This window comes from Sphaeramia orbicularis, chromosome 21 (assembly GCF_902148855.1).
Source record: "Sphaeramia orbicularis chromosome 21, fSphaOr1.1, whole genome shotgun sequence".
Lineage (NCBI taxonomy): Eukaryota > Metazoa > Chordata > Actinopteri > Kurtiformes > Apogonidae > Sphaeramia > Sphaeramia orbicularis.
The window spans coordinates 44,392,555-44,415,202 of NC_043977.1; the positions used below are offsets into that span (position 1 = coordinate 44,392,555).

The 22,648-nt window shown below is 37.5% G+C and overlaps 1 protein-coding gene across 3 annotated transcripts in view; it reads left to right on the forward strand.

Moving 5' to 3' along the window:
* The first annotated feature begins 2,101 nt into the window (after positions 1–2,101).
* Positions 2,102–22,648, forward strand: part of plekhm3 (pleckstrin homology domain containing, family M, member 3) — a 63,956-nt gene continuing 43,409 nt past the window's right edge. Inside the window, exons 1-2 of one of the 3 annotated variants that reach the window (XM_030125651.1) lie at positions 2,102–2,151; positions 7,083–8,043. In XM_030125651.1, coding sequence (XP_029981511.1) covers positions 7,527–8,043 — 517 coding nt within the window. In that variant the 5' untranslated portion in view covers positions 2,102–2,151; positions 7,083–7,526. Of the gene's footprint in view, positions 2,152–2,215; positions 2,252–3,183; positions 3,285–7,082; positions 8,044–22,648 lie in introns of those variants that run through there. The other 2 variants (XM_030125652.1, XM_030125653.1) reach the window with 2 other exon arrangements.

A 22,648-nucleotide genomic window follows, 5' to 3' on the forward strand; every position in this document is an offset into this window, starting at 1 on the left:
TTTACATAATGTTGAAGTGCTTATAAATACCTTCTCAAATATTTGTAATACATGTATATAAGTTACTCTGCTTACATGACAGAGACTGTTGAACATGAAATATGTACATGTGTTACCGCTTGATCAGACCCATAGGTGGTTTGGTTGGTTTATACTTTATACTGTGGTCACAGTGTTTTGTCAAAATGCTTTGTTGCTGAGAGGCAGATATTTGATCTGCCTCTCAGCATCAGCATCACCTCTCTAGAATCAAAACTTCCTGAATTGTAATTTTACTGGTCCTCATCTGCCTGCCTGAGAAGTGATGGATTTCTAAGTTCTGTGTTGTCATTAATGTTTTCGTTTCTTTGCCACAGTTTATATTCTTTGCCCTAATACACACTATTGTATTTTGAATACAGATGTCCTATGTTCTATGTGTGTTTTCCAATAAAACACCACTATCTAACTGAAGTTATTGTCAGTCGCTCTTTTCTTTTTCAGGAAGATCTGCACTCTATACCTGATGTGTCAAAAATAAAAGTGCAGTGAAATGGTCAGATCAATGTTTTACAACTAATATGATGTTCTGGATTTTTTTTTTTATCGTATCCTTAATGTGTATGTTAATTTGTTGCTGTACATCTACCTTATAAACTTTTTACTTTTATCTACAGCAGTGCTTCTCATCTCACCATATTTTTCCATGATCATTAGACCCACTTTTATAGACCTCAAATGAGTTCATTTATTTTTCAAAATGAGGCACATTTACAACATAGTCATTACCTTCTTTTTAAACCCAAATATACAAAGTTTATCTCTTTTATCTATACATATATATATATATATATATATATATATATATATATTTTTTTTTTTTTTTTTTTTTTTTAATCTCTCTTTCTTTTAATATTAACACTGATTGACCATTAAAATGTATAAGCATCTGTGACACCCCAACCTTATCTGAGCCATTTTAGCAGATGGTCTTACGAACATAAAAGTCAGATTTCAGACTTCTCACTGGTTTTAACAGACAACATCATATCACTCCTATCCTTGCATCCCTTCACTGGCTCCCTGTGTGTTTTAGAATTGATTTCAAGATTTTACTGATCACTTTTAAAGCCTGAATGGGCCTGGCCCCAAGTTATATAGAAGAAATGCTAGTTGACTACGAGCCAGCACGCAGCCTTAGATCCTCGGGCAGAGGGCTCCTGGCTGTTCCAAAGTCGAGGCTTAAATCAAAAGGTGACTGGGCATTTTCCATCAGGGCCCCTCGACTTTGGAATGGCCTGCATGAGGAGATAAGGCTTGCAGAATCAGTAACATCTTTTAAGTCACTTCTTAAAACACATTTTGATAGACTTGCTTTTATGTGATGTCTGTCCCTTTTTAACTTTTAATTTTTAATTTTAATTTTTAAATTTGATCCTGTTGATTATTAATTTGTTCATACTTCTCTCTAATTGTGTTGCTTCTGTTTTAGTGTTTTTACTTGCTTCGTGTATCCTGCTGTTGTGCCCTCTGTCAAAGCACTTTGTAAACTTTGTTTTTAAAGGTGCTATACAAATAAAGTTATTATTTCCACCCTGGTTGTGTTTTGGGTGTGTATAGTGCAAAGTGTTAGCTATTAAAATGATATATATGTTGTGTGTTTCTTGTCAAAAACAAAAATCAATTAAAAAACAAACAAACAAACAAACAAACAAACAAACAAACAAACAAAACAAAACAAAACAAAAAAACCCCTTTGATTATAAAAAACGATTCAGATTTCTAAAATTTCACACTTTAAAATAAAGGATTTATTGAGTGAGAACTGCAATAAAAGCCAACCTCCTATACCCTGGTGTCATATGAAGCCTGATGAAATTAGACTTTAAAATCCTGTCTTCTGTAGTGGCCATTGCTGGTATTATTTTGCAACCACCCTATATTATTATCACCTGATATATACCTTCACCCAGTATTATTCTGAGATCCAGCGTGTGTTCTCTAATCATGGAGGAAAAGAAAAGAAAACGCTCATGTGTCACATTATACCAATAAAGTAATGCAGGCTACTTTAGTGTCATAAACGGAACCTTTGTACTCCAGCTCCAGTTTCACCCGGAGGATTTTTTCCGCTGACGTACTGGCAAATGACATAATGGTAAACACAGTAAGGTGAGTCCCGATGTATGTTTTACATCTCATACACGGCGGCGCTTTTACCACAGCACAATAACAACACAGACCCGCGGGTACGTGATGGTTTTCAGTACGAGTGAGTCAAAGTTTTTATTTTGTGTGGGAATGACATTGCTCAAGGATGGATAGAGGCTAGCGTTAGCTGCTAGCTAACTCTCCCCTTCCCCCGGTTCACATCACAGCGGCTGTGGATGAAAAGAGACGTTATTCAGCCAGAATGTAAAGCAGGCCATCGGGTGTTATATTTATCTCGGGTGCCGTGTCAGTGGGCCTGTTAGCAGGTTAAATCTCAAAGGAAGTCACGATACCGAACCGACAGGCTGCCCGTGGCTTCTCCTGTGTTTACTGCTAAGATGCTGACTGTGTGATATAGATAAAGGAAAACAAACACACATCAAGGCTTAGGGACTTTATATTGACTTACATTCACTACTACTTTACTTCATACTTGTATTAAGCCTAATCACAACATCGGTCATTTCTTTAAGGATCAAAACACGGTATTTGAAATCTCTCTGACAGGACATGTTGGATACAATTTGACAGATTACTGTTGCTAAATGACCCATCTTTTTACTTTTAAATTCATTTTTGCTTTAGTTAGACCATAAGGGATTATCCAAAACAAAGAGCTACTTTAAATTGAAATAAATGTTGGAATGGCAATCAATAGTTAAGGTTTTGACCCTTAACTAACTTCTAATATGAAGATATGATTTATTATTGCAGACATTCATTTCAGGTTTAATGTGTCTTATTATTGTTATTATTATTATTATTATTATTATACATACTAGTACAACCAAATGAAGTAACAATCTTGTCACTCCATTCACAAGCATTGTAGACATAGAAAAAAAGACTAAAAGATGAGTACAATGTGCTGTGTGTAGTAATCAGACCATGATTGTGTATTAGAGGCTTTAATAATACACATTTTATATAGTGTAAATTTTCTGAGTTGCAGAGGATATGTGTGGTGTTGTGATGGAGTTGAAGCATCAACCAGAAGGCAGCAGGTCAAACAGGGTGACAACAGATACAGCGATTCCTTCCAAATATTGCTCTGCTGAGGCAGCAGGAGTGATATAAGTCCTCCAAAAAGCACAGTGAGCAGCCGGTGATCTTTTGTGTGCTGTCATTGACCCTCTGAAGGGCTCTCCTGAGCAGCTGGTATACAACGTAGAGATGCAGTTTGTCAGCACACTGTGAACCGGACAGCAGCAGAACTCACCAGCAGCTTCTCCTATGGGTTGTTTTTCCCGAGAATCCCCAGGAAGTTGATTTACTGTTTGGCATTCTTCACTACTGTATCAGTGTTTGTAGTGTGTCCAACAGCCTAAAAGCGGGAATCCTTTCAGCACAGTTCCCGTTGATATAAACTGTTCTGGATAAAACCTCAAATAACCATTTTCCATATTGGTTTTCTCTTGTTAATAGAGCTATTGATCGATTGATTAGTTAGCTTTTTTCTGGCTGTTATCTTGGGCTTTGACAAACACTCAAGAATTTCAGTCATTTTATTGACTAACCATTTATCAAGAAAATAAGATGAAAGTGAACATTAGTCATTAGTTGTTGCCTCACTGGTTATAATGGTTGTATCTTCAGAAAAAAGTCTACATGTTTTTTGCCTTGTAGCATCTTATATCTATTAGGTCTTGCATAGTTTTCATATTGTGCCATCTTTTGTTATTTTCATCCAGATTTATGTAATGTTTGGTCTTTTAAGTTGTTTGTATATTCTGTAATATTTTTCTATATATTAATATGTGGTTTCCCGGCTTGTGTTTCTTGAATCCTTGGGTTGACTGTACGGGTATGACTGCAATGTGAGTCAAGAGGACTTCACTGAGAAGGTGGATGACTAACTCCCCTTGGTGACGATGCTCAGTTAGATCAGAACAGTATTAACAGGCAGATGGTGTCGTGGGAAATATGTTGCGCACAATCATGTGAGCATGTGATCATTCTGGATAGAAAAACCTAGAGCAGTACTGATGGAATAGGTGTAACTGTATAGTGGATCTAAGTTTTTAAAGCAATTGCTTCCTGTGCTTTACAAACTTCCCAAAATCCTTTTCAGATTTTGATTAAACAAATTGCTTGAACTAGAGGAAACATAGATCGGTGAAACTTCTGGAAATCTAAATGTACAACTGGCCTCTAATGTATGTAATTCATGCTTTTCTGTATATATATATATATCAAAAAATATTTAACATGAATTTTGATGCAAGTTTAGAATAATGCCATTAAAGTTTTTATAACTACTAACCATCTAGCAGTTATAAAAACTTTACTGGCAGTTGATGTATGTTACATGTAACTGGCTTATTAGTATATCATTTTGTCATTAATCTGTAACTTTAAGATTTTGCTAATATGTTTAGCCATTGTGATGGTGTAATTACTGTTAGCTAACACTACTAATCAGCAAACTAACTACAGCACAGTGTATCAGACCTACACAGGCTGAGAAATGGTCTAAACAGCAGAAGGAGCTTAGTTTTGCTATTGTTCAAAATGTTCCTTTTCAGTTTTATTTTTGTCTATGCTGATGCTGAATATAACTTAAGTTGTGGATCAAACAACAGAGTTATCAAGTCAGGTCAAAGAAAATATTTAGAAAGAGAAATTTGGTGTAGCAACAGGAACCAGATTTACAAAAATATACTAAGTTTGCCATGTACATTACGTTCTGACTCTTCCACCTTCAAAACAATGTTAAACAAGTGGCGCCAGGCACAACAAGCCCCGCCCCGTGCACGTATTGTAGCTTATTTTGGACAGCTTTGATCCAGCTGATGTCATCATGTCTATGTGTGTGCTGCTGTCAGCATGTCAATTGCCTCTATATATGTGACAAGTCTGAAGTAAATTGAAATGAAATTGATGTTTTTATAGACATTTGAAATTTCACCCATTATAGGTAATTGGGAAGAAAAAAAGATTGAAAAAATTCATAAAAAATTGGAACTTTGACCTAATTTTCCTAAAATGGAATCAGATCTATTCTGGGTCACTGGCAATCTATGAACCCAATTTGGTGTGAATTCAACCAATAGTTTTGCTGCTAGAGTGGTAACAAACAAAGAAACAAACAAACTGGACCAGAAACAATACCCCTTGCCTCCCCTTTGGAGGGCGGGGTAACAAATACTCTTTAATGCTTATTTCACATGTGAGGCAAACCCTTGAGTGAGGGTTAGATTGTAGGGAGGTAATTGCAGCTAGCAAAATCTCAACAATGGCTAACAACGTCAACCATTGTAGGTGTAAAGAAAGTTTACTAACCGGAGACATACCTAAGAGACACACAAAACAAAGACTTAAAATGCTAAAGGCATTTTGAGCTCTCAGAATAGTCTCTAAATGTCTTCTTTGTACGGGACAAGTTCTTTTGACTTGTGCTGTTACTGAGAATGCTTTGTTGGTGAATGTCTGTCCATAAAATGCAGAGATCTCTCCTTTGCGTTTTACAGGGCTTTAGGAAAGGCCAACATTTAGAAACTCCCACTTGTATTAAATTTCTTTAATTTGAGACCGAGGGGATTAGAAAGAGCATGGGTATGTTTTCAGTGCTGTGTTTGTCACGAGAGAGTGTGAGACACAGCCTTACAAAAAGAGTGTTTCTTGTATTTGAAGTGGTAAAATGACATCACATATCATAGTATTTTTATGTAGCTATTTACTGGGTGACACATTTTGGGTACTGACCCTGGGTCAAGGAAAGGCACATTTACAGCACTAGAAGCAATTGTGTTTGTATCAAAATGCACTTTAGGATTTTTTTTTTTTTTTTACACATTACAAACAACATCAAGAAAAAAAAGAAATATGCAAGGAACACCATTGTGCAGGAGAGGTTAGAAGCCAAAAAGGCTTATATAAATACCTCTCCAAGCAAATAAACAAAACACACTAAATAGAAAGAAAGAATAAAAATTCAATATAATTAAAATAATATTATATAAAACACTACACTTTTTCATAAATTAGAATCCTTTTCAATTGCTGTTTAAATAAGTATAAAGAAGATGTTGACTGAAGTTCAGGACAGATTATTCCAAAGATGTGGTCTGTGATATTTTAGAGAATACTGACTAACAGAAGTCAGTTGAAATCTTTAAAAAAGTCTTACAATCCCATTGGTATCTGTATTTACCAGTGTTTTGTGTAACTTCACAACAAAACACATCCCTTATATGTTACTAAACATTCAATACATTGGCCAGACCAGCTGGAAATGAGACTGTAGTGATGTAATGGCCTTTAAATAATTAATTTGCAGAAGTGAGAGAGAGAGAGAGAGAGAGAGAGAGAGAGAGAGAGAGAGAGAGAGAGAGAGAGAGAGAGAGAGAGAGAGAGAGAGAGAGAGAGAGAGAGAGAGAGAGAGAGAGAGAGAGAGAGAGAGAGAGAGAGAGAGAGAGAGAGAGAGTAAAATGTATAGAAAGAGAAAGAGAGAGAGAGTAAAATGTATAGAAAGAGAAAGAGAGAGATTGAGGAGTCCAGAGAATAAATAGAGACAGGCATCGGGCAGATGGATGGGAACCCCGCCCAGGCCTGTTTCCTCTCTGTTCACTCAGTCTTGTGATGAGCAGCTGAGGAGGAAGTCAACTATTATTTGATGAGGATCTGTAAGACAGTATGTACTATTTTTTACAGGCTGAGAAGGAATGCACAATCAGTTTGATAGAGGAAGTGGTTGGTAGTTTGATTCTTAAACTGTAAAACTCATGGCCTCTGATCGAACTTTAACCTTAATTAAGAGTTTAGATTTTTAAGGAAGGTGCTACACTGTGGATGAATCTGTAAATGGATAACTGTATTTGTGCTAGTTTCTGTTCTTTGTATGTGTAGCTTACTTCCTCTTCACTGTTCCCTTTTTTTCTGTTTCTTTACAGTGTCTCCATCTGAAGACTCCACAGATGCCTAACACATTATCTGGAAAAAGAACGTAGAAAATAGATGCTCCAGAACTTGTTGGATCCCTTTAATACTTCAGAACTTACAGAGGGATTTTTCAGTGTTTTTTGCCCAGACATCTGTCAACATAACATTGTTTGACAGACAAATTGGCTTAATTTGGACTGACTCGGGCTGCTGCCTGTCCTGTTCTGGCATGAAGCTGCAGTAGTTTTCTTTCTAAGGGCCTTGTCCAAGGGGGCGAGCAGGACTTGGCTTTAGACGACAGACTGTGAAGTCTGGCTTGTCTGCTCAACTGAGTAGACTTTCATTTCTCCGGCCATTTGTTTGTCGGAAATGTGGATGCTGCTAGAGGGGCTTTTGTGTCCGCTTCAGAAAGCCGTCTTGTTGTGAGAACTCCAGCTCAGGGGGACGGCCCTGCCATGGAGGGTCTTGAGCAGCTCGACATGGTGGGCGATATCAGCCCGGCCTTGGAGGCCACAGAGGACTTCATCAGTTGCATGGATGGAATTCAGGGGTCGAGCCAAAATCAGACAGTGACCATGCAGCCTTCCAGACAGCCCAAGCAGCTACAAGAAGTATCCAACGCCGCGTTAGGGAAGCTGAGCCCCAGCGGCGTGTGGGGTCTGCTGGCCGGAGAGCAGCCAGAGGTGGGGCCCCTAGGCCTGGCCTGGGCTGATAACTTCAGTGTTTTAGGCCTTGGCATGGGCCTGAGGCATGGCAAGAGAAGTCGAGCGCGCTCCACCAATGATCTGGCGGCGCACACCAAGGATTGTACCAACAACACCACCAACTCCTCATCCAACTCAGCCTTCAAGAAAGGACACAACCGATCCAGGTCTGATGTCAACTATCGGCCGTCGGCCTTCACTGACAACGGGCTGCCCACAGTAGACTGCAACACCCTGAAGAACATGATCCTCAACCACCAGCAAGAGGGTACGTTTACAGGCAGAGTGTGTAATTTGATACACATAATGCTTACTATAAATTAGATTGAATGATATGTTTTATTTCATGGCTGATACACAGAAGGAGTAGTTGTAATCAGGGAGACTGATGGCTGATGTTTATGTACTAACTCAAGCAATCCTTTTATTTTACAAAATATAGGATGATAATTAGTGATGAGTAAAATTGTGAATATCAGACCTGACCATAGGACTGTCCATATTATAAATGTCCTTTCAAACATACATTCATTCATTCATTTTCTGATCTGCTTAATCCTGGAGAGGGTACCAGGGGTTGGACCCTATCCCTGCTCACAGAGTAACTCTCAGTCTGATACTCCACAACAATATTTGTATTACTGTTTAGCATGTATATGCTGTATTTCAAGACAGTTCTCTATGAGGTTTATGGAATTATTTGTGGGAGTTATGTATTTCTTCACTACACTGAGGGGTTATTTACACTGAATTGAGTTTAGAGCCTCTTTAAAACACGTCCACTGACTACAACCTCCATGTCCACCTGTGCCGTCAAGCCAAATGGTAAGTTTAGTTTCATATGGTAAGAGGAAGTAATACCACATATTCCTGTATCACAGCTGATAGGGAAGTTGGTAAATTTTGTGCATTTTTTCTTTTGGTTAAGTTTCGAATAGTTTCAGTGAAATCTACAAAAGTTACATTGGAACATTTCTTTATTTGCTGGACACATGTGGAGCGGGGTCAAGAGAGTAAACACATGAAGAGAGTCTCCTCAGATGGAATTGATCCCTGTTTTAAAAAGACAGCATAGTTCTCTCTTGTTGAAGAGAGTCCAGTGTTGTACCATGGGGTTTACTATTAGTGTTTGAAACCAAATACCAGTCTCCTTTTGAGCTATTGATTCTGTTCCTATAAAGTTTCATTTATATATAAAACAACACTCTTCCTTCTTGGAAGTTGTAAACCTTGTCCTACTCCTTTACTTGAAGACAGATAGTGAATGTTTACTTCACAGGTTAACTTTCACTTTTCCTCTGACTAATGCATTAAACATTGTATTATCAGTGCTGTAAATCCATCAGTTGTGGTATAATGCAGTCCCCCACATGAGTACTTTGTTGTCGAGTTAAATGTAGTCCCATCATGAGCAGATGCAACCATAATATTGCACAAAACATTTCTCTGAAACAGAGGGGCTACATTTTGTGTTGTTTTTATCTTTTTTTAATGTATTTTTTTAAGCACCACATGGTCATTTCATATATCAGTAAAATCACATTTTTATGATATGAACAATTTAATAACACGGACATGAAATAAGTGAGTTAGTGAGTGGGTTCTGTGGCAGCGTGCCTAGGTTGCAGTGGCCCGATGTCCCTAACATCGAGCTCAATTTCGTTTGATGTACTGTACATTGTACTGTGCTGTCAAATGACAATAAAGGCAATTCTGATTCTGATTAACTTTAATTGCAAATAACCATCTGACTTCTTCAGTTTTGATTCACGAGCATAAATCAACCATTAAACTAACAAAATAATGACAACATTTATTGAGATAATTATAGATATCTACTGAAGCTTAAATTTACCTTTATTCCTTAAAAATTCCCAGGACGGTAAAAGCTAGATTATGTACAGTGTGTTATAATATGTCATAATTTGGGAGAATTTACCATATATTGCCATATTGTATTTATCCACTTTAATTTGGAGTGGTGCATTTCTTAAACTCATTAAATGTAAAGTCATGTTAAAAAGTTGATCAGCAGATGGCTGATCAACGTTTTAAACCTGATGCAATCATTTTACTTGTTCACACTAATGGGTAGTCTGAAAAATTATTATTTTTTCTATGTTTATACCTCTTATCCACATGTAAATGCCGTTATTGGTCACTGCTTTTTAAAACACCTTCCAAAATTAATATTTTTCTCAAACCCAGGTAGGATGCATCCAGGATGAGGAAAAGGAAATGTGCATGCCCATTGTTTCTTTAAATCTACATGTCAGTGCCTTAAAAAGATCAAAAATAACAGATACAGGACATATAGGATTCTTTAAAATATGCTTAGTCCTTAAAGTTAATTTATTGAAGTTAGTGTATCACCTGCAGCAGAATACTGTCACAGATACATTTATGAGACATGTCCTGGTTAAACTGATATAATTTGAAGAATACATGCAAGAGACTGTAACCAACCATTTTAAGGTAACTTTAGTTATAATCTGACCTGGCTCTGTTACCCAGCATAACTAAAGCCTATTAGGGTTAAGGTTAGGGTTAGGGTGCCCAATATAATCTAGTCGCAGTATGTTCCGTTTTGAGTCCAAGAGAGTGTTTTTGCATTAATGTGTGTGGAGGTATTTTGTGAACTTAAAGGTGGGGTCTGAGATCTTAGAAAAGCGGTTTGAGCTAGCTACATTTTGAAAATACTCAATTCAAAAGTCCAAACTCCTTTCTTCAGACATCCTTCCAAAGCCATGCCTCCAGAGGAGTGGCACGCGCAATGCTTGTTCCCGAGGGTTCACGAGTGCTGCACAGCAACAATTCGCTGGCTGAGGCTCTGCTCTGCTCCATACCTGGGTTGGGCTCCGATGCCGTCTATGGTCTGGTCCGGTCTGGCCAAACCGTCTCCGACACCAGCTGAGGCTCCATCCCCTGCTTCGCTCCCGTACGCCTCGGGCTCCTACCCCGACTACGGCCCCGGCTGAGCCTCCGTCCTGGCATATCTATGCATACGTCATTCAGTTTCCTCTAACTCCCCCGCTCTTACAGAACAGCCCCAGTTTAGACCTGTGTGACTAATGTTACATTTCCTAGTGGTTTATGTTAGTGACTAAACAGTTTGCTGGTGAACTTTCCATCCTAATTTAACTAATATTGAGGTTTTGCACAAACGTCACATGATCACGTGGTTTTCTGTTTACGACGCCATATTGGTAGGCAAGCTTTCCTTGGATTGTACAACGTGTTAAACGATGGACCTGCTAAACTCGTGTGTGCCGTTTATTACTTAGCTTTCACCAATTATAAGTTAGGCAGAAAGACCGCTGGGTTCCATTGATGGCAGCGGTGGTTCTGTTCTGCCGACTGCTGTTTATAGTTATTACCGCGGTTAGCGTAGCTTCGCAGTATAGTTAGCCTGAATGCCTGTGGCGCTTAGTGGCGTGGAAAAAAAAGAATTGTCATCATGTGGTACAGTGATGAAGACCCCTTTAAACCTACCAGGAGGGCTTCCCCTGGCCTATCACCCTATAGGGAGAGAGTGATTGTGGATCTACCTGCTCCCTTTGTCGGCGATGGCAGCCAGAGTTTCCTCAGCTGAGTGAAGCAGCTGGAAGTGGCAGTCGGAGCTACAGCGGGCGACACTGGTGAGTTCAGCGGGGAGCTGGTGACAATACTCCCCACCCATCTGTGCAAGTCTGCTTTTCTACTATGGTACAGCCTTCCCAATGCGGTGAAGTCAAATTATGCAGCCATGAAAGAGAAGATGGGATTGTCTTTTGGACAGAGACAGTTAATGGACCGTTTTAGAGCTAACATATCGGCTTATTCACGAGTTCCGGGGGAGAGCCTGGAGGTGTACGGCTGATGTGAGCCGGCTGGTAGCTGGTAGTCATGTTTTTGCCTCCAAGTTGCCCGCGCATCACTGTTGTTAGTAAACATGGAAACTCATCTATGGTGCCTTTATCACAAGCAGACATATTCGCAAATAACAGAAACACGCAAACACGAGTCCAAAGAAAAACACGATGTAAAGCAACAGTTCTGACTTTCTGGATCCAGATAGCGTGCCTACCAGTATGGCGGTGTAAACAACAATCACATGACCAGTGACGTCAGCTGCAAGTCCTCAATAGCCAGGTTCTGGCTATGCTTCCTGTACAAACGCTCCAGGCTCTGGGAACGCGAAGAGGGGTATGCGCAGAGGGGGGAAGGGGGGAGGGGTGAATGGCAGTTGAGTTTGATAGACATATCACCATTCAATCATTTCGAGTGGGCGCTCAAAATGATTGGATGGTGTTTTTTCCGTCCTGCCCGTTCCACAGGTGACTAATTTTTTTTTAATTTTTGTGTTAGAGCATTTAATTAATTAGTTGTAATCGGGGTGTGAAGGGGATTTTAAGGAATATAATAAAAAATGCTCCAGGAAAACATCTCAGACCCCACCTTTAAGGTTGTGTGAACAGATTTTTTTTAAACCTAAGAAGACAATATCAGTTTAGAAAAACATCTGTGTGAGTGTGCAGTAGGCATTTATTTATTGTACCCCACCTGCCCCGTCCTGTTGTTTGTCCGAGATTTTTGTCCAGACAATTTCTAAGACTCTGTTCACCTGATTGTTTTCAAATTTCAGACATGTTCTGTATCACAAGGAGAGGTGCAGTGCACAGTTAGATTTCTGAATTCAGATTTTTGTATTTTTAACAAATATTGAAATATTTCAACTTGGAAAATGTGTCCAGCAATTTCTTTGACACTATTCATCTGATTCCTTTCAAATTTCACACACGTATTCTTTACATGTGCCTTTCTCTCATTTTTTTTTGCATTTTTACAAATTCTTGAAAAGTTTTTGATAAGATTTAAAGACTCAAAATTAATCCCTGGGTAGGCAGGGTATCAGGAGCAAAGTGTTGTGTGACTGAGCGGGGGCATTAGTAAGCTATGCATACTTTTGCACTTGTTGTAGTGAAAAGACTGTCTTTACTCGTCAGAGGGATACACATCTAGTCCACCGATGTCCATTGATCAGCTGTCCAGTGTTGGAAAACTGTCAGAGCTTTTGTGACGTTATAAGAGGACAGGAGTTCAGGTCTGTTTATGCAACAGAAAGTACATTGGGAGATGCTCTGTCCCCTGTATGTTCAAGTATCTTTGCAGAGAATAATAATGAGAGATGATGATAACTTAAAATGACATGCCCGTGCTATGACAGTATGGAGGCAGAGCACACACGCATGCAGTACACTATTTGTTTGTGTGTTTTGGCCATCTGAAGGCGTAAGGAGATCCTAAGGGATCCTGAGGGATAATAGCCTGTAATCCTGTCAGCAAATGGACTCAAATGAGGCAAGAGAAGAGGGAACCCAATTACCCGGCTCCCGATACTGGCAGGATTATTTAGTATTAGCATATGTGTGAAAAGGCATCAGGCTATTTAGTTTGGCTCAATGTGGATTGAAAGGAGAGAAGTAGGAAAAGAACGGTAATAAGCATAAGGCAGAGTGATTGAGCTCCACTGCACTATGTCTCTTTATCCACAACAGAAAAGATGGAGGCTGTTTGCCTTTCCATTAGTGACAGCTGGGGATGTTTAGATGGTAAATGGGCATGATAGTCATTATTATGTGTGCAATATGCATATACTGAATATGGAAGCAAACAAGCAAGGATTTCATTTAATTGAGCTGTTTAATAGTGTTACCCACTCTGATTGTCGGTTCAACAAAGCGAAACACTGTGGTAACTTTCTCAATAAATCAATAAAATGTATTATTGATTTGTATTCTGTAGCATACATGGAAAAGAACAGGTTATAACAGGGAGCATTTAGACAAAATAACCTCATGTATATGGACATGAACTGGCCAAACATATTAAGTAAAATTATCTGTAATTTTCAATATGTCAATTCTCGGAGGCTTCTCACAAGTTTGAGTGGTTGTTTTTCATTTGGGACCGGTAGAGTTTTGTACATGGCTGCAGCAGGAGTTGTGGAAACTGCATTTTTCCCCATAGGACATACATGATATGTAGGTATTACTCCCTCGTGTTAGTAAATATGACAGAAAGTGATGAGGGATGCACCTATGAATCAGCTGAACATTGGCACTTATGACAGCATTTGTTGGCGACCATCAGCCTATTGGCAAAGATAACGTTCACCAATGTGTGTTCACTATCTCTTTTATAAAATTAAAGGGTCACAAAGGTGCTGGAGCGTGTCCCAGCTAAGGCGGGGTTCACCCAGGACATGTCATTAGTTCATCACAGAGCTGACAATCATTCCCTCTCACATTAACACCTATAGACATTTTAGAGTAACCTATTAACCTATTAAGGTCCACTTTAATACTTTTAATTGGTTAAACGTTTGTCGGCAAATATATACAATTGAATTTGAGGTTATTCAGTAACAGAATGATGAAAGACAAAGCACTTTAAACAGTACTGTTTTTGTTATTTTTGTAATTGTTTTTTGCAGTTAATATATTAAATCACTACATGCTATGATGGCACAGAAGGGCAAATAAATAACAACAAAATACAATAAATGAACATAAATTACATTAACAGGCAATTGGCTACCAGGCAGTTTGTAGCTTTAAAGTGCTTGTTTATGCATTTCCACTCAATTACTAGTAGTTAGGGCCAAAACTGTGTCTTGTGAGATTACATTGACCTTGACTTTTTCCTTTGCGAGCCAAAATATAATACATTTTTCCTTAAATGTTGTTGAAAGAAATTCCTTCAAGACATTTGCAAGATTTCTTGTTCCTAGAAACTGATTGACAAATCTCTTATCTGATCTATGCCCTGTCCACACTCGCACAGATATTTTTCTAAACAAATATTTTCTTTAACTTTTTTTTTTTTTTACACAAAAATATCACTGTGCATACATCAATGTGAAAACATTTGCAAACCTGTCCAAATGCTCGGGCAAACCATTGTTTCTGTTGGACTTGACTGTGGATAACGTGGATGTGGCAGACACGGAGGCTTTAATCTGTAACGATGCTGAGCAGCAACAGGTACAGTTATAAACTAAAGTTACCTTGAGTGTTGGTTTGGGGGGTTGGGGAAGTTTATTCTGTATATGATGTGGATTTGTCCATAACACTGGTTCGGTCTGTCTGCCAATGGTATCGGTGCTGACCTCTATCTACTCCAGGTCATACACTAATGTATACACCTGGATTTGATTTTTCAAGTACATCTTCATAACTCAAAACAATAGTAGACATATGCATTCCATTGTTTTCCGAATCTCTCTGTTTTCTCTGTCCACATCAATACACAAAAATCGTAAATTCAGAAAGTGTTTTATAATCTCAATTTTTGTGACTTAAAACTCTTTGTGGACCAGGACCCAAACAAAAAAGAAAAATTTAAGTTTTGGAAAAATCTGCAGTGGTGGCTAGGGCAGTATTTTATGTTTTTATGTTTTCATGTTTTATATCAGAGTGTTTCCAGCTCCTCTTTGTGAAACTTTGCATTACAGATCTTTAAACCTACCATTATAATACTTTCTTTTTACTTTTCTCCTATTGGCCAAATGCAGAAAACTCACTCTCACAGTTATATTCCAACATAAAACCTGTTTCTGTGTTGGTCCACATATGTACGAATTATCTTTACATTTTACTGCAAAGACTGAAAAACCCATCAATCTTATATTTGTTTGAAATTATTCCAAAAAGATTTTAAGTAGTATTACTTATTGTAAAAAAAAAATGTATATGGCACTGATAATTGAAATAAAAAATGTTTAATTTGATATTTACTTTTGTTGTCCATCCGTGAGGTTTTTGGCTTGTCCATCCATGACACTGCCATTTTTCGAAACTTGCTATTTAGGTATGATAAAATATTTTTTTCCTCTAACCAATTATTAGGTTGTAAAATAGAGGGTTTAAGGCAGTGTTTTTCAACTCTGAGGTCAGGACCCCATGTGGGGTCGCCTGGAATTCAAATGGGGTTGCCTGAAATTTCTAGTAATTGATAAAAATAAAAACTTACTACGAAAAAATATCTGGTGAATTGAGAGAGACAATCATAAGCCATAAAAGACATGACAAACTCTGAAGCTGAAACTGAAGCACTGTGGTACTGTTTATCTTTCAAATGTTCATTGTGGTTGGTTTCAGATGCTGCAGCTCTTTCATAATTCATACTTTGAGTTATTGTTTGTTCAGTATTAATTGTCAGCCTTGTAAATCCAAGCTGGACTGACTGTACATATCCTGACCAAGGAAAATCAAATTCTCACTTTGTGCAGTAATCTACACCTGGCTTTTCTAATATACATTATATAGCCTAAATGTCATCTAAAATTAATGTTTATGTGCAACATAGTATAGCAAACTGTTACATGATCAAAAACAAATTAATTTTAACAAAAAAAAAAGTCTCTGTTTTGAATGTCTGGGGTCGCCAGAAATTTGTGATGTTAAAATGGGGTCATGAGACAAAAAATGTTGGGAACCACTGGTTTAAGGTATAAACTGAATAAATTTTAGGATGAAAATGTCATAGGAACTGCACTTTTGAGAACTTTGTAATTCTTGCAAAAAATAGACGTTAATTTTTTGTCCATCCGTGATGCAGTAGTTTTTGGTATTTTTCATTTAAAAATATTTGAAGCTAAATTTTGCCCTTTGATTACGTTTAAGATGGCATTTAGACCTTTCCAGTTATGTGTAATATTTGTCTTAAACTTGTCTGGCTCAAAAGTTATGAATCAAAAAGTAGTGGGCTGTCCATCCATGACGCCTTTGACCTCGCTCTATAACTTATACACAAAGCACAGTTAATGTCATAAGCATGACCAATACTGGTACGCTTTAATGTTTAGTTCTTGTATAGGTAGCTGTGTAGGATGTGTGGCCAGTGTGGAGGGGCCTGTTTCTAGAGCGTGAAGGAAAATGAACTTTATTTGGAAAGTCAAGTGGAAAAGCCATCTCTGATTATGGGCTTCACCTTCAGGAACTGGCGTCATACCTGTTTATCTTTACGTTAACTTTACACTGTGTACTATCTATGAGAAATGCAGTGGCTAAGAAAACAGATGGATAATGGGCCTTCTCTGCTTTACATTTCCAGTCTTTGTCTGCTTTGTTTTTCCAGGAAGCTTTGCCTGTGTGTGTCTGTTTCGATTGGGAAAACAGAATGCGACGTTGTGATTTTCTCAGTAATCAGTGGGTGTGGTTGCTTGTTTAAGGCCGAAGCGGAGGTTTCTGCATTCTGCATCACGTCTCGACCCGAGGGCAGCCGTGCTACACGATGGGGTTTTAATTCAGGCTGAAGGCTTGTGTGCAGACATTAGACCTTTACTGGTATGTGACGTCTGACCCTAACAGGTGGAGATGAAGGCTAATTGAACAGAGCAGGTTCCCCCCCGCCGTACACGCCCAGCTCTTATATCGACCCTCCCAAGCGTGAACGCTGCCAATCAGCCGGTCTTGATTCCAGCTCAACTTATTTGCATATTCATTTATTTCTTTTAGTAAATGGTTTGTTAACATGCAAAGTCTGAGACCCGGAGTGACACTGCGTCTACTGCTGTTTTGATAAGATTGATGAGGCACTTGACTCACCACACTTTACTTAATAAGAGCTGAAGCTGATTTAGTTTTGCTTTTCTGCCAATTAGGCCACTCCTGGTACGGGTTTACAATTGATTTAGTTTGTGAGAATAGTTAAGGGGAGAGGGGGGTTAAATATGGGCTTGCTTTTTTAGAAGTATTTCAGTAATTGTTTCAATCCAAGTTAGCTGAAGACATTAACTGAGCTGCTATAAATCAGCGTTTATGTGTTATGGGGTCTGTAATATGTCAGTGTCAGACTTTGTTTAAAGTTTATTAGAGGGAAACCTGTGAAATTTTAAGAAAATGTAATCATTTTACTAGAATACACACTGACAAGGGTAGGCAATAAATGTCTACTCCTTATTAGTAAGTCTGAGTGCTGAATTGTGCTGTTAAATAATTTGTAAAAAAAAAAAAAAAAAAAAGAAAAGAAAGATGCAACAAGATGAAAATGACATTAGATGTAAAACAAGCATGAAATAAACAGGATGAAAACAGTGTGAAAGACCAAACAAGATGAAAACTACATGAGATATATCAAGGACGAAATGACACAAAACACATTTAACAGTATATAAGCAGACATATCGTCTCAGATTTTGTGATTTCACTTGAATTTCATTATAATAAGGACATAAGAGACAAAAGCTGAGAATATAAAAGATAAAAAGGTTGTGAAATATGTAACAAGCCAAAAACTACAGAAAAGATGAAATGGTGTGACATAAGAAAGTTGCATCAAGAAAAGAATGTAAAAGACATAATGAGAAAAAAGACAAAGAAGACACAAGGCAAAAAGTGTTGTAAAAGATGTAACAAGACGGACACAACTTAAGACAAAACACACCCATTGTTTCTGATTTCATGATGTAGTACAAATTTTAGAATGTAATGTTATGATAGCAATTGTATGCTTTATAAGACAGAATAGTAGAAGATGCAACAAGACAAAAGTGACATGGGAGACATAACAAAATAAAACATCATTAAAGACAAAAGGAGAAAATGACCCAAAAAGACATAATAATATAAAAACAAATGAATTACATCCAAATTGGGATTTTGTTTTGTTCATTTTATGATTTAAATTCAACGCAATCCAATATATGTTGTACATCACAAAATAATAGAAGAAGATGAAAAAGACAAAAGATGAAAACAGCTTAAAAAAAATGTAAATCACAACTGTTGGGAAGGACGCAATGAGTCCAAAACAACTCAGAAGACAAAACACGATGATGTAAGAGAGAAACTTATCAAGAAGAGAAAAATGACAAAAAAAAGACAAGATGACAAGGAGGCAAAACCTTGTAAGAGAGATAATATCACAGAAGTGTATGGAAACAATGAGGCACAACAAGACAAAAGACACCCGTCATCTTGTTGTGCCAGTGTACGCTGTATGTCACAAAAACATTGACCATGCAACAAGATGAAAGATGGTATTTATTCCAATAATTATACCCCTGCCTGCTCCATTATATATAATTGATATAGATATCAGTGTTTCCTGTGGAATTGATGTCTTGGTGTGGCGATGTGTCATTCTGTTCTGCATTTTTAAGGAAAGAAAAAACTGCATTGCAACAATAATTTAATAATGAAAATAGTATTAAGTATTGAGTCACGCATTTCGGGCAGTTTGTCCAAGTAGAGTTACCATCGTGCATGTGCAAATGGACAGTTGATCTAGTAGTGACAGACAGCAGAACCAACCAGTAAAGATGGAAGACGCTACTACTACAACCACTGTTCCGTGTTGTAAAACCTTAAAATTTTAAATTCAGGACTTAAATATGCATAGCCTAATATCACCTAATGCAGGGGTCTCCAAATCCAGTCTTCAAGGACCAGTATCCTGCATCTTTTAGATGTTTCCCTCTTCATCACACATGGAAGCCATTACATTGTTATTAGGCTTCTGCAGAGCTTGATGATGAGCTGATCATTAATTGAACCAGGTGTCCTGGAAATATCTAAAAGATGCAGGGTGCTGGCCCTCGAGGACCGGGTTTGGACACCCCTGGCCTAATGTGTAGGCCTATTATTGATTTTTTTTTTTTAATCAAATGTTTGGTTTGGCTGTAACAATTTTACCAGTGGAAATACTGGATAGATACTCCAGGAATTCTGTCTGTCCAAGATTTTTGTCCATCCTGTTTCTCAGACACTATTCACCTGATTTTTTTCAAATTACACACACATGTTCTTCACCACTAGGAGAGGTGAAGTCCACAGGTTGATGGCTGAATTTAAATTTTTTGATTTTTTTTTTTCTTTTTTTTTTTTTTACAAATATTTTCAAATGTCCAACCCATTTCTTGGCCACTATTCACCCAGCTCTTTTCAAAGTTGACACAAATGTTCTTTATATTTGTCTTTTTCTCAATTTCTACTTTTTGTTTTACAAATTTTTGAAAAGCTTTGGAAGATCAAAATTTAAGACTCAAAAGTAATCCTCGGGTAGACAGGGTATCAGTGAACAGGAGGGGCAAAGTGTTATGTGACTGGGCTACTAATACCCCCAGTATTAGTAACCTCAGTATACTTTTTCACTTGTTTGCATCAGCGTTTATTACTCAGCCCTGCATTGTCTGTTCAAGTGGAAGTATAAATCTCAAAGATTCAGTCTACTATCACAACTGAATGTCAGTGCTAGTATGTTTTCACATTATAGATCCTGGAGGCAGTGAGTTTATGGAATACTTGATAAAATCACTCATTAAAATGTAGTTCTTCTAGCAGGTGCTTCTCTGTCTTTCTTAAGTCATTTTGTCTTAGTTTTGAGACGAAGTGAACGTGCAGGGATGATGCAGCTTTTGTGGTTTGGTACCTGGTTTCATTGTTTCTGTGTAAAACCACTGAGGTTTGGCTAATGTTCCCATATTTCCTGTCACAGGCGGTCGGTATGTGGTAAAGTTTCAGATACCTGTCAAAGTGAATCATTGTGACTCCAGAGTTTGACCTTTGCATACACTGAGGACACACTCCAGACTGGACACTGCATTCACAATAAAATCAACACGGCTCTTTCATGGACACCTTTGAAGCTTGATATTTAACAGCGCTTACTGACCAGAAACCTCACCAAGGTTCACCACTGTAGTCTACGATGATGTCTTTTTTTATGTCTGGTAACAGTTTAAAACCCAGAGAGTCAGATTATAGACAACACAGTTCAGATCGGATCAGAGAAAGTTCTACCAGAAAATTGGTTTATGGAAAAAAAAACAATAATGTAAGATGGAATGTACGCTTTGAATGGATGAGTGGTCAGAACAGTGGTCTTTGACACTCAGATTTACCCATGATCAAAATCAAAAACAGTTCTATAAACACATATTAAATGTCATTAGGAGCCTTTTAAGACAAAATGTTTACATGACAAGTGAACACCACAATTGTACAAATGAGTTTGCACATAAATACAACTTACAAAACCAGCTGCTTTTTATCACATTGCAATGAAAACATAAAAAAATAGGTTTAACACTGCTGTTTCAGTCCCTTTTCTGTCAGTGTTTGTACTTCCATATTTAACAGTCATATTTGTACTACATCTTGCTTATAATCTACTGTTTCTAATTTCATACGGTTATTTAAATATGTATATCGCCTATAGAGTTTTATTACTTACTACTATTATTATTATTTTTATATTGTTTTCTTTTGCACTATCTTTTTGCATGCACATTTTTCTTGCACTTTATTCTGTTGCTGCCTGGACCAGTGAATCTCCCCGTTGTGGGATCAGTAAAGTCTCATCTAAATTTAAATCTAAATCTAATCATCTTTCAATCAAATGTTTGCTTTACCCTGACAACAACCAACTACTGCAGACTTTGACACATCTTTCAAAATAAAAGTCTGACATCAGATTGCATTTAAAGCTACTAAAGCTTTTTAAAAGGCTTTGTTTAACCACACACTTTGTGAGCCACTTGGGATTTTCTGAGATCCACTTGTCACCCTCCCTCAGTGGAATACTCATGACTCATACACCTTGTTTTTAATTTTACGCCGTATATATCCTTTATTATTTTGCATACATCTTTTATTTGTTGCATATATTTCTTTTATCTTTAGTATAGAGTCAGCCTTTTGTACATTTTCAGTATTTTTTTGTAGTTCTGTATATTGCCAGTATTTTTCAGTATATATTTTCAGTATAATTTTTATGATAGTTTTTATATAATCTTTCTTTTTGCACTTTAAGAATCTGCTGCTAAACAGAATAGTGACAATAAAGATCTATTCTATTCTATTCTATTCTATCCTATTCTATTCTATTCTATTCTATTCGACAAACCAGTTGAGATTGCTGGCCATAGAAAGTGGAAAAAAGTAGTTTAGCTCGTCATTTTACTCATTCTTGAACTAAATGCAATAAAATGTAATCAGAGTGTTGGTCTGTAAATAGATCTATGTAGTGTTATAAAGTTCAATGCAGCAGGTTCAGGAGTAATATTATTGTGGTTCAGTTAAAGAAAAAACTCAGTCTTTATCTTAGATCTGCTCTTGTACTAAAATGGTGTGACAGCGGTGAAAATAAACTGTTCTCATTCAGTGCACAGAACTAATCTGTTAATTGTCCGGCATTGCTAATTAATGATATTCATTGCGTCCTAATTATACTGTATATGATATGTACTTTATGTCATCTTTCCTCATGTTTACTTTCACTTTGCATCAAAGATTCATCTATAAATACTATAACTCTACTCTCCACATTGAAAATGTCAGTTTTTCTTCAGATTGCGATAGACTGGCATGTGGCCAGCGTGTATGACTTTTCATCAGGTATCATACACAATAGCTCTTAAAGTTCATAGTTTGATTTTCAGATATCACCCTGGCTTTCTCCCCCAGTCTCAGCTATCTATAATCACAGATTTAAAATATTAAAAATGAGAAAAGCAAAGACCCAAATGAGGGTGAGGTAGGAAAACACAGAATTATGGCCGGTGTCCTCCTTGCAGTCTACAGATTAGGACTATTAGGGACAGTTCACCTTGTGGCCTTCTTTACTGTCCAGTTGTTGTCAGAAGTGCACATTTACGTGATGATTTCTTTCCTTAACACTAAAGCTCAGATCTAAACCACTTACCCTTTGCATCAGAAATGCTCCATCTAGATTATGAGTCATTCTATGCCGACTCACACAAAATCTGGAAGTGTAGATGTTCTGCACTTTTTCATTAGTTTTTGATTCTCGGTATGTTTACTCATCATCATTAGATTTTTTTTTTTTAATTACAGTTATTTTGTCCCTTTAGTTTAGCTTACACTTAT